Source organism: Balaenoptera musculus, chromosome 8, assembly GCF_009873245.2.
Source record: "Balaenoptera musculus isolate JJ_BM4_2016_0621 chromosome 8, mBalMus1.pri.v3, whole genome shotgun sequence".
In the NCBI taxonomy this organism is placed as follows: Eukaryota; Metazoa; Chordata; class Mammalia; order Artiodactyla; family Balaenopteridae; genus Balaenoptera; species Balaenoptera musculus.
The window spans coordinates 26,548,072-26,563,504 of record NC_045792.1 but is presented as its reverse complement, the minus strand read 5'-3'; the positions used below and the strand labels follow the sequence as shown (position 1 = coordinate 26,563,504).

At 37.2% G+C, this 15,433-nt stretch overlaps 1 protein-coding gene across 9 annotated transcripts; it reads right to left on the bottom strand.

The window, feature by feature from the left end:
• Positions 1 to 756: 756 nt before the first annotated feature.
• MSANTD4 (Myb/SANT DNA binding domain containing 4 with coiled-coils) lies at positions 757 to 14,093 on the bottom strand. 9 transcript variants are annotated; one of them, XM_036861503.1, is made up of 7 exons: positions 14,018 to 14,033; positions 9,446 to 9,617; positions 7,831 to 7,979; positions 5,100 to 5,207; positions 4,519 to 4,599; positions 3,337 to 3,952; positions 757 to 2,982 (listed from the first exon to the last, which is right to left on the bottom strand). In XM_036861503.1, exons 6-7 carry the CDS (start codon positions 3,796 to 3,798, stop codon positions 2,407 to 2,409), a joined length of 1,038 nt encoding a protein of 345 aa, XP_036717398.1. In that variant the 5' UTR covers positions 3,799 to 3,952; positions 4,519 to 4,599; positions 5,100 to 5,207; positions 7,831 to 7,979; positions 9,446 to 9,617; positions 14,018 to 14,033; the 3' UTR covers positions 757 to 2,406. The 9 variants fall into 9 exon arrangements, with proteins under 9 accessions (XP_036717398.1, XP_036717399.1, XP_036717400.1 ...); XM_036861504.1 differs by lacking the exon at positions 9,446 to 9,617 and having other exon boundaries at positions 14,018 to 14,076; XM_036861505.1 differs by lacking the exon at positions 7,831 to 7,979.
• Between the last annotated feature and the right edge of the window lie 1,340 nt (positions 14,094 to 15,433).

Below are 15,433 nucleotides of genomic sequence, written 5' to 3'. Positions count from 1 at the left end.
CAGAAATGCAGCAATGAAGTTTCCTACTATAGTGATCCAACCCAATCCATCTATACCTGGGGCAGGGTTAAGAAACCCAAGGCTCCTCAACCAAAGCCCTGGAAGATATTAAGCTGATGCTTCTTTTTTTTTAAGTCTCTTACTTATAGGAACCAAGAATGCTCCATTCATAAATAATATTGGCTATCTTCAATGCTTACTTCTAGGAAGTTAACATCTATTGATCTTAAATGTAACACTAATATCAAGTTGCCTTTAAAATAGCATATTATAGTTTCAATACCATTTTATTAACAAAAAAAGAACTATGAAGCATAGGCAGAGCAGATATCATTACGCTCATTTTATACATGAGGAAATCAAATCACAGAGTAAGTTAAATGACTTTCACAAGTAGCAAGTGACCAAGCTACCATACTTATAACTACATCTACAAACTTTCAATACTCCTTCTCCTTAGAGCTCTTATGCTAAAATCTTGGGTCAGTATTGGCATATCATTTTTCAAGTATTCTGAGGCACTATTTCCTTTCTTATAAAAGTAGGGCTAACATGACTTAGCTCAGGATTATTTTGAGAAACAAATAAAATAATGTATGGAAAAGCACATAGCACAATGTCTAACACAAATGTTTAGGACCCTTTCCCCAACTCACCATGATAAAGCTCTTTTCCAGGCTTGACAACCTCAACCCTCATAGCACTGAGCATCACTTGAAATGATAAACGTTCACATAGTTAGTATAGGCAAATTTTATTTCTATGGTAGAAGCATTTATTTCAGTTATAGAAAAATAACACTATTTCAAAGTCAAGGTAACTAAGAAGAAGTATATTTTTTCCTTACATACCCATACTCAAATGTCACATAAGGTTTCAAGACATTCTTAAATTAACAAGGACCAAATGCAGAATCAAGGTAGTACCTGTCAATAGAAGAGATATACTAAGGCTACATATCAGCCCTGGAAATGGGAAAATACAAAGTGATCTCGTGCAGTGATTCTCAACTTTAGTGTGCATTAGAATCACCTGGATTGTGGAAGAAGTACCTTCAGGGGATTGAAGGCAAATCACCAGATTAAAGCCAGCCCTTGGTCTCAGAATAAATACCAAAGGGACTAAAGATACATACTTTGTTGCACAGGGAGGGGCAAAGACAAAATACATCATGATATATGAAATTAGCCATTTACACACTGTATGACTTCTAAGCCTCAGATTCAGGAATAATAATAGATACTACTCTCAATTTTCTACAGATTAGGTCAGGCAGTGTGCAGTGATTTCCTAATTCAAAACACACAGCTACTATCATTATTTCATCACCATCATCATTACTATTGGATACAAGGACATTCTCCCCCCACCCCCACTCCCAGTTCCAAATAGCTATTATCTATTTTAAAAATCAAATTACCACTTACTGAGTTCAAGCTCATTGACTACTGGTACCATTTTTAAACTGGTAACATGTTTACTAGATTCAACCACTTACATTAAGATTTCAGTACATGGTTGAAATGAAAATTTTTGTCTAAACTAAGACAATGGAATCAAAGAAGAAAGCGTAACTAACTAAAGCTTAAAAAGTGTGTGTGGTTTCTAAAGCATCAATAGCTAGACAAATGAACTGCTTTTCAAAGTGACCCACTTTAGACAATCTCTGATGTTCCCTGCAGTTTTCTGACTCTCACATTATTTACAGATGGAAACATATGAATAAAATACCTATAATCTTCATTACTTTCTATATTCAATATACTACACAGTAATGTTTCATAGTTAAAGTTTTGGGCCATTTAAGTAACTCCCACATAAATATCTGAGGTTTTAATATTCTGAAACTGAAACAAAGCTGAAGAGGTGCTCAGTCAGGCTAGGACAGGGTTTCTCAACCTCAGCAATGTTGACATTTTGGGTTGGATCATTCTTTTTTGTGGGGGACTGTCCTGTGCATTGCAGGATGTAGGCATCCCTGGCCTCTCCCTACTACATGCCAGTAGCAACGTGCCCCACTGCCCAGTTTTGACAACCAAAAATGTCTCCAGACATTGCCAAATGTCTTTTGGGAGCCAAAGTCACCCCCAGTTGAGAACTATTGAGCTAGGATTTTACAGACATAATTGTAAACTCTGAGTGCACAGATTAGACAAGACTCTATGTAATTTTACTAATTTAAAGAGTATAGCACAATAGTTTTTGCTATACTGTTTATGCAAGGGCACATAGTTTTTATACAATATACTACTTAAGCATATAATTACCCACAAATAACTATCTTTTTCCTACTGAAAACACTAATATTAAACAGGAAAAAAAAATAATACTGCTAATCCTGCAACCATTTTTATATTATCTAAGCCTATGGTTTACAAACAACTGATAAATGGAGACCTAAATAAATCACTGCAAGTGTCCTTCCTTCTGCATTCGTAGTCTCTCTTTCTCTACTTGTAAGCGCTCCTTTTCAATCTGCAGCTTCTCTGATTCAAATTTTAAAAACTGCAGCCTATCTTTTTCCAGTTGCAAGCGTTCTCTCTCAAGTTTTAACTTCTCTGTTTCTATATCCTGTGGTTGATATATGGACTTTTCTCCTTGACCAAGTTCATTTTCCAAAGATGGTTTCTCTGAGTTGACTATCTGTAACCTCAACTTCTCTCTTTCAATCTGCAGCCGCTCCTTCTCCAGCTGAAGCCGCTCATGCTCCATGTCTAACTGTCGCAGCCTCTCTTTCTCAATCTGTAGGCGTTCCTTCTCTACCTGCAGTCTTTCAGCCTCAATATCGAGCCGTCGTTTTTCCAATTCTAGTTTCTGTTTCTCTATGTTTACAAGCAAATGGGGCTCATCATATGCAGACCTAGATGGTGTTGAATTCAGAGTAAAAAACTCATCAATGTGGGGGAAATCAGGAAGTTCACTTTCCCTCCTGGAATCTGGTATGACTGATGACAACATTTCTTCTTCCTCTTCAATCTCAAACTAAAAGAGAAAAGTAGTTCTCAGTATTTATTTATACTTCATGGTTGTTAATTTGTCTAAGAATTTCTTAAAAGCTTTCTGTATTGTTTGAGCACACAAAACCATTTACTTTGAATTTTGAAAAATCTTTACTATTACCTGACATCATTAATATATATAATTAAGAGAAGTATATTTAGATGAGAAGAAAGAGATTGATGATATTAAGATGGAAAAAAATGGGATGACTTTGTTATGTACTATTTTTAAGTTAGCTTGAAAATCTGGGCATTTCTTAACTGTTCCTGGTCTATAATAAACTTTCATATCAGAAATGGAGAAATAAAAAGAGGGTTCACACAGGCTAATACTTACTTCAGGACTCTGGGGATCTCTTTCTTCCTCTTCCACTTTGACCTCAGTTAAGGATCCACCTGCATCCCTGAAATCTGCCACATTTTGCCAATCAAAATTTGTATCATTTCGGAATCCAATCTTTTCATCTATCTCTTCAGTGAGAGAGTCATCTAAATCGGATGTGGGAAGGGGAAACCCCGAACCAACTAGCTTAATGTTCGCCTTCATCCTCTTTCTCTTCATAAGTGCTCGCCAGTCAAGGTACCTCCTTTTCACTTCTGTCCCTGTTCTCTGTTCTCCTTCTCCTACAGCATTCACACACTGTGCAATCTCCTCCCAAGCCATTCGCTTCATCACATTAATTGTTGTATTGAGCTGCTTGGAAAAAATGACTTCTTTCCTTTTTGTAATTTCTTTCAAAAGGGTCTGAGTTTCTTGTACACTGAAATTGCTTTTCCTTTTCCTTTTCAATTGCTTCATTTTCTAACTTAAATGCAGTTTTTACAGTAAGAGAAAATGTAAAAAGAATGTTGAGGAATGCTACGAAGTACAAAAATCAAGGACAATTCCTTGTTAGTACTTTGTTTAAATCAGTTTTCCATTCATCCAGTAGCACAGGCAGGATGGATGATTCCTAAAGAGAAAAAAGTAAAAATCAATCAACCTGCAACTTCTGCAATGTACTTCAACCCAATAAGCTATATAATTAAAAAAACAAAAACAAAAAACCTCGAAATATGGCTCAAAACTGACTATATTTTTGTCTCTGCCAGCATTACCACAGTCCAAGCTACCATTTTCTCTCACCTAGGCTGCTGTAATGGTTCCTAACTAATTGCTAGTATTCACTCTTGACTTGCTCCCTACTTCTACTCTACTCTCCCAAATTCATCCTTTCTACTCTAACTACAAAGGCCTTCTTTCAGTCACCCATTCTTGTCAATCCCTTTCCCTGTTCAGGGCTTCTGCACACACTGTTCCCTCTGCGTAGGAAATGGATTGTTCCCTGCCTAGCCTACTTAATTCCTCCTCATCTTTCAGCTTGCAGATTAGACATCTGCTCCTCAGTGAAGCCTTTGCTGACAAGTCAAATTACTCCTTTTCTTCATCTAAATGTTACACCTGTGCTAACATACAACTAAGACTGTCTCTTTCCCATTTCACTAGAAGTTTCATGAGGACAACAACATTTCTACTCACCATCATGTCCCCAGAGTCTAGCAGAGATCCTGGCATATGGCAGGCATACCATAAACTTTTTGAATGAATAAATGAGTCAACCTGCCAAAATGACCATTAGTTTGGGATGTCAAAAAGCAAAAAAATTTAGACTCAGAAAGAGGGTGTACCTGAAACTTGCTAGAAAGGTAAACTTTTCAGGCCCCACACCAGACCATTTGAATAAGGAACTCTGGGGGCAAGATCCAGCAATGTGTGTTTCAATAAGCCTTCCAGATGATTCTAATACATGCTAAAGTTTGAAAACCATGGGGCTGACCCACACCAGTGAAACAAATGCTTCACACACCTGATTTTCTTACACACTTTGATTTCGAGTCTTATAAATAGTGCATCTGTTTGGTGGAATCTAAAGCACATCCAAATCCTCAATACAGTAGCTGGGAAATGTAGTTTTTCTACTATCTAGCCCCTTTGCATTATGGGAAGGCACACTAGCAAACTGGAAAAGATGTTGAATGGGTCTTTTCCTTGGAAAAGAGATTTTAAAAGTATGTAATGGGGACAAGGGCTCAGAAAGAGTAAGGGATATATAAACAAACCATGGTTTATGACTTCAAATTCACATACTGGTCACTGCTACAGAGCTGATTTTTTTCCCTTGCTTGCAAAATGAGAGGGTGGGATGAGGCTGTTAAGGTCCACATTTCCTGCCAATACAAAGAAAAAAATACCAAATATCCATTAAGTTCCATGTCCTGTCATTTAATCCCTACCACAGCACTGAATGCGAGATACCATCATTTGCATTTGTATTTATACGACAAGATTCAGGCAAGTTGAATAACTTGCACATTACGTGGCTAGTTAAATGACCGAACTTCGATATAAATTCAGGCTCCCTTAGGCCACATCTCCTTCCACTTTATTAGCAGCTTGCGATAGCTAAATCTTAGAAATGTGTTGCTAAGGTAAGTTTTGATATGCCTTTTAGTAGAAAATTTTCAAAAAGAACAGATCCTTATCTATGTGGAAGGTTTGGATAAAGTTCTGTATATAGGCAGAAAAACTCTCCAAAGTTTCAACCAGTTATGTTTCACTCTACCATGGTTTCTTCTCTTAAAAACTTTAATATCTGCCAGTTTAAAATTTTTATTAGAGTGAAAAAATTTTCCCTGGTAATTAACAATATAAATAGTATTTTCTACTGAAGCAAAAATACAGCAACTGAGTAAGGCTAACTAAATTTAATCAGAAAATGCACAAATCTTTTCTATCACTGTTTGAGCCTCTTCTCTCTAGGACTTAAAAGTGGATGCAAATCCCTTATTTCTAAACTTTAATAAAAAGGTATTTTTTATTAAGATTTCACTACACTTTTATGCATTTTTTCCTTTTCAAGTTTCCAGTAATCTTTTTCAATGGACTTTGTATCTATTAACATCACCAAAAACATACCCACCACTACGTCTGTTTCTAACCTCTGATGTAGAATAACCATCTCCTGAACTGCTACTTGCTGCTGAAATGGAGACTAGAGAGAACTAAAAGTTCAAAAGAGTAGAAAATAAACTCTCAAGAAATCATTGTCAATTTCATACACCCACAAAAAGGGCAAAGCATGCAAAAACAAAACAAGATTGCAGCAGACTTCCAAAATTTCTTGAGACATTTAATAATAAAATTGAAATCCACTAAATGAGAATGTATAATCAGTGGCAGCACTTTTGATCTTGCCCTAGGCAAATCCTGCCTTTATAGTCAAATATAAGCCTCTTGTCACTAGAATATAAGCAAACATATTCATACAAAAACCATAATTCAAAAAGAGACATGTACCACAATGTTCACTGCAGCATTATTTACAATAACCAGGACATGGAAGCAACGTAAGTGTGCATCAACAGATAAATGGTAAAGAAGATGTGGCACATATATACAATAGCATTACTCAGCCATAAAAAGAAACGAAATTGAGTTATTTGTAGTGAGGTCGATGGACCTAAAGTCCGTCATAGAGTGAAGTAAGTCAGAAAGAGAAAAACAAATACCGTATGCTAACACATATCTGTGGTATCTAAAAAAAAAAAAAAAGTAGTACTGATGAACCTAGTGGCAGGGCAGGAATAAAGACGCAGACATAGAGAATGGACTTGAGGACATGGGGCGGGAGGGGGAAGCTGGGGTGAAGTGAGAGTAGCATCGACATATAAACACTACCGAATGTAAAATAGTTAGCTAGTGGGAAGCGGCAGCATAGCACAGGGAGATCAGCTCAGTGCTTTGCGATGACCTAGAGGGGTGGGATAGGGAGGATGGGAGGGAGGCTTAAGAGGGAGGGGATATGGGGACATATGTATGCATATGGATGATTCACTTTGTTGTACAACAGAAACTAACACAGTATTGTGAAGCAATTATACTCCAATAAAGATCTATTAAAAAAATATATCATCAAAAGAGGTAGTGTAGTGTAATGGTTATGAGCACACGTTCTGCAGTCAGACTGCCTGGGTTAGAATCCTGACCCTGCCACTTCCTAGCTGTGTGGCCTTATTTAAATTCCCTATGTGCAATTCCACTTGTAAAATAATATTACTTCATAGAGATACTGTAAGGATTAAAGGTTTTAGTAAAATATGGAATAGTTCCTGGAACACAGTTAGCAAATTAGGTTCACTATTATTGCACGAAAGGCAAATCTTTAAATAATTTTGACATAGGAAACAGAAAGGCCACAATAATATTGGTATTGTTCTAGTTCATAGGTCAAGTGGTAGGTCTGTGGGTCTTTATCATTATGCTTTATAACATTAGTGGTATATTGGAGCCTGCTGATGTGAGCTGGCAAAGGTCATTGTGCACATCTCTTCCCAACTCCACATTCAGTAATGTCATATTGGGAACTAGAAACTGGCCAAGATGGCAGTATTTACAACATAGAAATGGATAAATGTTACAAACTAGAACATTTTTCTTTTGAGTGGTCAGGGAGTTAGTTTACTAGCACACTTAAAACTACATGATTTTTGCATATTTCAAATATTACCTAATAAAAATTAAGAAAATGGAATGTTTTTAACATCTGATCCCACAACAGTTTAGTGAACATTCTAGAAGACTTGTAATTTTAGAGGATCACATTTAATTAGCACTGACCTAACATTCCTTATGTAATTCAAGTTATCAATTGGGCTGAGCAAGTATTCTGCTTTTCTCTAGAGGCGACTGAAGAATACTCATGAAATACTATATTTATAAGCAACACAAAAAAGGAACTGAAGCAAACTGATTTACACATTATTAAACCAGTCCAAATATACTTTTTAGTACCTATGTTGCGGTTGCGGCATATTTCAAGGAATTACTGCAGTCAAACTTGGCTTTCTCCTTCCTCTACCATTTGCTCCACCCCTATGAGGATCTGGAAGATGGTAGCCCACCTGCTCCAAAGGCAGTATCCTGAACACATAACACTGTGCCTAACAAATAGAAGGAGGTAAAAATACAACTTAAAATAAGATGGTGATTGAGGGATGGGAAAGAGAGCAAAAAATGAAATGGAACATAACTCAAGTAAGGTCAGCTAGCAAAACTGAAACTGCTATGGGCAAAGCATATGTTTAAGGAAAAGGCAGCTCAAGTCAATATAGGCAAGAAGCAGTTTATGAGATTAACTGAAGACTTTAGATAAACTACCTACCCTATAACTATGCCAAAGAACATAACAGTTAACAAGTTATACAAAATTCTGAGAGGAATTTTAAATAAATAGGCTATGTTACTACTTAGGCAGTATGAACCAATGATGAGGTTATCAAAGACATATTTAAAAAATGAAATCAGCAGGTTAGATGTCCTTAAAAATAGAACAGATTGCTAAAGTTACATCAAATCCCATATCAAATTAAATACTTACAATGCATTAAGGATGACTTTTTGCTTCCAAAAGATACAGAATGTTTCAGACCATTTAAATAGCTTCTTGAACCATTTAAAAAGCACTATCATATTTAAAAGGTAGAAACATGGTAAAAATATAAATATTCATCAGTAAGGGATTGGATGAATAAACTATACTACAGCTACATAATGGAATATGATGCCCAATTAGAGTATGAATATGGCTTAGCACAACATTTTACTATGTTAATGCAAGACAACAAAACCAAAAAAGGATGTGTACATATGTCTATGTGTGTGTACATACTCACAGAAGCTCAGTTTTCAACTTAGGAACATTTATAGACAGAATATGCTATGCTCTACAACAGGTTCACTCACTCTGTCCACCACCAACCACCAGTTCTAGGGATCATGTATACAGTCGTTTGTCTCAGTCATATAGCTGTTTGTTTGCCTAGAGCACATCTGTTTCATTTTACTTTGAGGTGATTAACATTATATTAAAAATATATTTATGAGGAATTTTTATTACAGAAAAATACACTTTTTAAAATTCCATAAACCCAATACCCACAAATCTGTTGACTTAAAAAAAAAAAAAAAAAGTAAAATGCACAGATATGGTTAGAGAACCTAAACAAAGGAACAAAATTAAGTGAAAATCTCTCTCCACCACCAGTGTAACTGATATTAATAATTTCTTGAGATGTTTTCCAGAAAATCATATATGAATATAAAAGTACATATGTATTTATGAACACATTATATATTACACATATTACATGAATGCATATTAATTCCATTCATTAATTTAAAAAGCAGTGACTGTTGAAGATGCTGAGATGTAAAATTATAAAAAAATGAAAGGAAAATTGAAAACAGAAAAATGAGATGTATATGAATGATTCTAAAGGACAAATGAAGAGACAAAGAGGGAATCATGAATGTAAAAACTTAGCACCCTCTACAATGAAAAATAATCAACAAAAAGTGAAGAAAAATTATGAAATTGAAAAAATTCTAAAGATGTTGTCTCTCAAACCTTATGTATTTGAATCATCTGGAGCGCTTATTAAAATGAGATTCTGATTCAGTAGGTCTGGAGTGGGACCAGTGATTCTACATTTCTGACAGATTCCCAAATGATGCCGATGTTGCTGGTCCTTGGACTACACCAATAGAAATAGGGATCCACACATGTAATTTAAAATCTTCTAGTAGCCTCAGAAAAGCAAAAGTGAAACAAAACCAAAAAAATGTAGAATTAATTTTAACATATTTTATTTAACCCCATAAATTCAATATATTATCTTTCCAATATATGGTCGATGTAAAAATGATTAACGAGGGAGTTTCCATTCTTGTTTTGCTACGAAGTCTTTGAATCCAGTGTATATTTTACAGTTAGAGCACATCTCATTTTGTACTAAACACATTCCAAGAACTCAATAGCATATATTAGTACAGATCTACAGCACATCAAAATCACCTAGGAAGCTTTTAAAAAATACTTATAACCAGTCCCTATCTCTGAGCAATTAAAACAATCTTAAAATACTGCTAGGCATTGGGAGTTTAAAAAGTGCTCTAGCAGATATTAAGCATTCTCAACACATACACACACACAGAGTTAACTATGTGAGATGAGGGATGTGTTAATTATCTCTATCTTGGTAATCATTCCATAATGTATTATGTATATCGATCATCATGCTGTATACTTTAAATATATACAATTATATTTATCAATTATTCTTCAATAAAGTTAAAAAAAATCTTCTCCAGGTGATTCTCATTTGCAGCCAGGATTGAGAAGCAACCCGCTAGAGAATCAGTGTTAAAAGTCTACTTGCTCAAATGTGTACAGAGAGGCAAGATGGAGTGCAAATGTTGTAGCTGCTAAGAAATTTCCCTTCAGAGATCATTAAGGCTTCATCTGCCACAAGACTTACAACACAGACAAAGCTGGACTCTTTTCGGAAAAATATGCCCAGTAGAAAGTCATGTCAGGTGGAAGAAGAATATGTCTAATTGTAAGAACCAATTCACACTCCTATGTGTTGGAAATACATCAAAGGAATACAAGCTAAGTCAATTTAGACTTAAGTAGAAATGGACTGCTCTCTTTAGAGAACCAAACTTTCTTATAAGTCTTTAGACAGCTACCCATATCTTTATTAGAATTAGGATTGAACTAGGAGTATACATTGGAAACATCCATTAAGATTGAGTGATTAAGACACAATGCTTCATTCAACAAATATGTATTGAGTGCTTAATACCTTTCAAAGGTTTTGTACACATTTCGGAGGTAAATTTACTCTCCCTAGTCTTACTCTCTCTCTCCCTATTACAAACCCTGAGTCCTACCTATATATCTTCATATCTACCTTTGCCAATTTTATCTGTCACCTCCAATACTAACCCCAAACATACTTTCCCAACCCACCCTCTCCAATACACGTCAGTATGGGCACACACAGTTTGTCATTCTGAAATTCCTCTAAATTCTAGATCAGTGCTGTCCCATACAAATATAATGAGAGTCACATATATAATTTTAAATCCTCTAGTAGCCACATTAAAAAAAGTAAAGAGAAACAGGTAAAAATTAATTACGATATATTTTATTTAAACTAATATACCAAAATATTATTACTTCAATATTTAAACAATATAAAAAGCAATCGAGATAGTTTACACTCTTTTTTTCTAAGTCTTCAAAATCCAGTGAGTATTTTGGACTAGCCACACTTCAAGTGCTCAATAGCAATATATGCCTATTGGCTACTGTATTGGACAGCCCAGTTCTAGCTTTCATGACCCCTACCTTAGGACTATCATACATGTATTCCTTTGGCACATGCTCCCAATTCCCATGGTCTCTGCTCTTTTGTCTGGCCAGTGACTATTCATCCTCAGCACCTTCACTGTTCCCATTAATCTAAATCTAATGTCCCTGCTACATGATTCCACTATCAGGTTATATTATAATCACTTACTTTACATTAGGAGCAATAAGGGATCAAAGATGAATATATTATTTCTAACAAATAATTTATAATTTAGTAAAACATATATGCATAAAATTTACATGAAAAAATTTTAATAGAGACTGTAAATGTCAAGTTTGAATACGGACTACCCAGGCTTATACATTAATTCCACCACTTAGAAGCTCTGTGATCTTAAGCAAATTACTTAACCTTTTAAACTTATTTCCTAATTTATAAATGGGAAAAATAATAGAATAATACTCACGATGTTTTGAGGATTAAATGAGATAATCCAGTCAAGAAGCTTATAATACGTAGGATATAATAAGCCCTTAACAAATACCAGCTATTATCCATTTCCTAGTATAGTCTGGACATAGTAAGTGAATATTTCTTTACTCGATGAATAATGTGAATGTAAGAAAAGTGCAACAAGAGAAGTTATTAACAAAATACCCTGGGTGTTCAGAAGGAGAAATCTTTGGTGGGATCAAGGGAGGTTGTGAGAAGGAATTAGCACTTGATTTGGGTCTTAAAAAACAAATAGAATAATGAGGGACAGTAATAAATGGCAGAAGTAACAGGAATCAAAGTTGGATAGCTAGGTTGGGGCCAAATGTCAGCAAATCTTTAATGTTGGCTTGTAAGAACTTATTCTTTGCTAGAAAACTTACTATAAGAGGCAAATATATCTGTGAAAATTCACATATTTTTGAAATTCAAGCAATATACCTTTTATATGGGGGCAATGTTACTGTAATAATATACAAACTATAACATGCAAAATACAAGTGCATAATAATAAACAATGATTGCAGTTGTCAAGAGAATCCTAATTTAGGCAGAAATCCATAATCAGATTTTGCTACTCTTAGAATCTGAGATCAATTTTGTAATGATAAAAATAACAATCCTTTTAAAACTATGCTTGAGTCAATACACTCTTAAAATTTTGGCAGCAGTTGCTGTTATGTGCATATCCTGTTTCCACCCCCCAACAATTTGTAACTCCATATCGCCATCCTACAAAAGTGGTATCCCTTTGTCCCTGACTGTTCTATGCTAAACTGATTAACTATTTCATTGACAAAATGCACTTTATTTATTTTTTAATTTTTTTAAATGTCTGGCCGGGAGGCACGGCTTGCAAAGTTCCCTGACCAGGGAATCTTGGGTCGCAGCAGTAAAAGTGCGGGACCCTAACCACTAGACTACCAGGGAACTCTCAACAAAATGCACTTTAACACACATTTTTTACCTCACTGAAATTGACATCAAAATGTACCTTAGATTTCCAGTCAGTCATGGCTTAAGTGTGTGAAAATCTTTGACATCTTCTGATTAGTGTTAAGACAGTACCCAAATCAAAGCCAACTTGAGTTGAAATTTGGTAGCTATGCTTTCATGAATATAAACTAAGCTATGTTTCCAGGAATTTCTTTTTTCTCTCTTCTCCTTTACATTTTGGTACTCACGTAACAGCTTAGATTTTCATCATCCATTACCCAATAATTTACTCAAATATTTATCAAACTCCTACTATGTGCCAGGCACGTATTCTTGGTCCTGGGGCTGAACACCTCACAAAATATGAAAAGATGCCATTTTAGATGTCAAACACTATCCCTTTCATATTGCTTTTCTTCCCTATCTTTACAGAACGGAATTTAGTAGTTGCAACCTCTAAAAAATTCATAGTTCTTCCATGCCCAATCACAGAGAACAGCCATTTTCCTGAAATCCCATTTCACAATAATTCTTTCCTGGTTGGAAATAGGTATAAGTAGTTCACTTAGGTAATCCTTGTGAAGATGGTGTACCACCAATGGCATATTATACCTGGGCAATTTTTTTCAAGGACTAACACTTGAAAATGAAGCTCCTAAATATTTCATGATAAGACAGAAGTAAGAGGTCTGAGTTAAATCAGGCAGTAAATTCTGGGTCCAAAATTTTTTTTCGGTAAACTCATTAGGCTGTTCAAGAAGAAAAACATCACAAAATCTGCAAACTTCCCCCAACCCCCACCCCAATCCTCTTGGAAGTGTGCTCCCCACCTCCCACCAACCCCGCACCCTACCGTCGCCACTTAGAGGAAATTCACCTTCCTGCCGAATAGGACGCTCTTCTCTATAAGTTGTGGTAGGTAAATGATTAAAGTTTACTTAAGTGTCGCCGGTTACATGTAATAAAGTACCTCTCACTCCCCACCTCTTCCTTTGGAGCAGCCCCTTGGGAGAATCCAGGAAGGCTGAATTCCTGGGAGGCCAGCCAGGAGTAGGGGGCGCGCCCATGACTCGGCCACAGAGCAACGGCTGCACCTGGTAGGATGTGGGGCAACCTGGAAGAGTCCCCGCTCCGCAAATTAAGTTAGAGTCCCGACTGGGCGGCCAGAAAACTTTCGCAGCCTTGTTTCAGCGGCTTGGGCCCTCCCTACCCTCCCAGGTCAGGCGGCAGCTGCGACTGGTATTTCTCCTGAACGTCGTAGTCGGCTACGCCGCAGGGCCAGGTCCAGAGACGGCAGCGGGGGTACAGCTACCTGACGCTGCCACGCTAGCACCCACCGGCCGCAGAGCCTCCACTTCCCTAGCAGCCTCCTCCGCGACGCAACAGCTTACCTACGACGCTGGCAGCACCTCCCCACGTTCGCCTCTGGGGTGTGTGGGGGTGGGGTGGCAAAAAGACGCTTCATTAATTCCCCGCCCACTGACTTCGCCCGCCTCCTGCCGCTAAACCATTGGCTGGCGCGGCTGCCGCTCGTTTAACGAGATTCGTCCATTGGCCCGGAGGATACTGCCATTCTGGCAGAGGGCCCGCCCTAGGTCTTCCTCACAATGGAAATTGAGTCCCAAGCCGTTCCGGGTTAGTGCCCTGGAATTCCGCCCCCTTGTGAGTCATGGCCTCCCGTTCAAGCTCAGTCTTTGGCGCGCGGCTCTGTCAATCAAGAGCTCTAGGAAAGGATTGGCCCCTAGCGATCAGCCCGCTGCCTGTTCCGCCAGGTTGGGACACAGGTCGCTCCGTCCCCAAACTCTGCACCTATCTGATCCTTACCTGTTAAAAGGGCAAAGAGAAAGTGGGATCCTTGAGTTGCCCCAGCTGGTTCCTAGTCCAGCAGCACCTTCTGCTCAGCCAACTGTGACCTAGTTTGGCCTCAAAATCATACCTCTGAGACTGCCCCTGCCAAAGCTCACTGGTGATTTCCTTACGGCTAAATCTAGGCATCACTTCTCTGTCCTTATCTTACCTCCTCAAAAAATATTTGACTTGTTGACCTTTCTTCATTTGATTTCCATAATGCTTCTCCTGGATTTCCTCACTCTCAGTCCTCTTCTCTATCCCGTTTGCAGTTGCCTCTTTCGCTGCCATCTCAAGTTACGGTGTTACTAATGGGTCTGTCTTTCCATTGCCTTTGTTCAGGCCTCTATTGAAATCCTGAATTACATCAGTAGCATCCTTACTGGTCTGTCAGTTATCCTGCCAGTACGACTGTAGTCCATTGTTCACACTGTAGCCAAGACAGGATGCTTAAAGTTCTTTAGTGGAACCACACTCATCTTATGATAAAGTATAAACTCTTTACAAGAGTTTCTTCTGTTTTTCTCTCAGCATATCTTTCATCAACATTCCTCCTCTTTCGTTTTCCTTCTTCCTTACCCCAATTACTTTGCTTCTTTCAGTTCCTAGATTTGACAGTGGCCTTGGGACTTAGTTTGCATTGCATTGTTTCCACCTGGAATATTTCTCCCTGCTATGCCCAGAATTTGTTTTAAAAGTTACTTTCTGAAGGAAGCCTTCCTTTCGCTCCATTCACACTATCTCCATTTCTAAGTTGTCCCTCTAATGTAGGTTTGCCAGATAAAAGACAGGATATTCAACTAAGTTTGAAGTTCAGATAAATAACAAATATTTTTTAGTATAACTATGTCCCATTCAATATTTGACATCCTGTATTTTCATTTGCTAAATCTGACAACCTACTCCATTATGCTCCCATAGTACCCTGTCCTCTGACAGCTCTTATCACACATTCCGTG

Excerpts from the sequence above, each read along its gene's own strand:
- MSANTD4 (XM_036861511.1), bottom strand. The coding sequence starts at position 3,798 with ATGAAGCAATTGAAAAGGAAAAGGAAAAGCAATTTCAGTGTACAAGAA. Across the intron at positions 2,983-3,336 it reads GAGATCCCCAGAGTCCTGAA|TTTGAGATTGAAGAGGAAGA; the intron begins GTAAGTATTAGC and ends TTTCTCTTTTAG.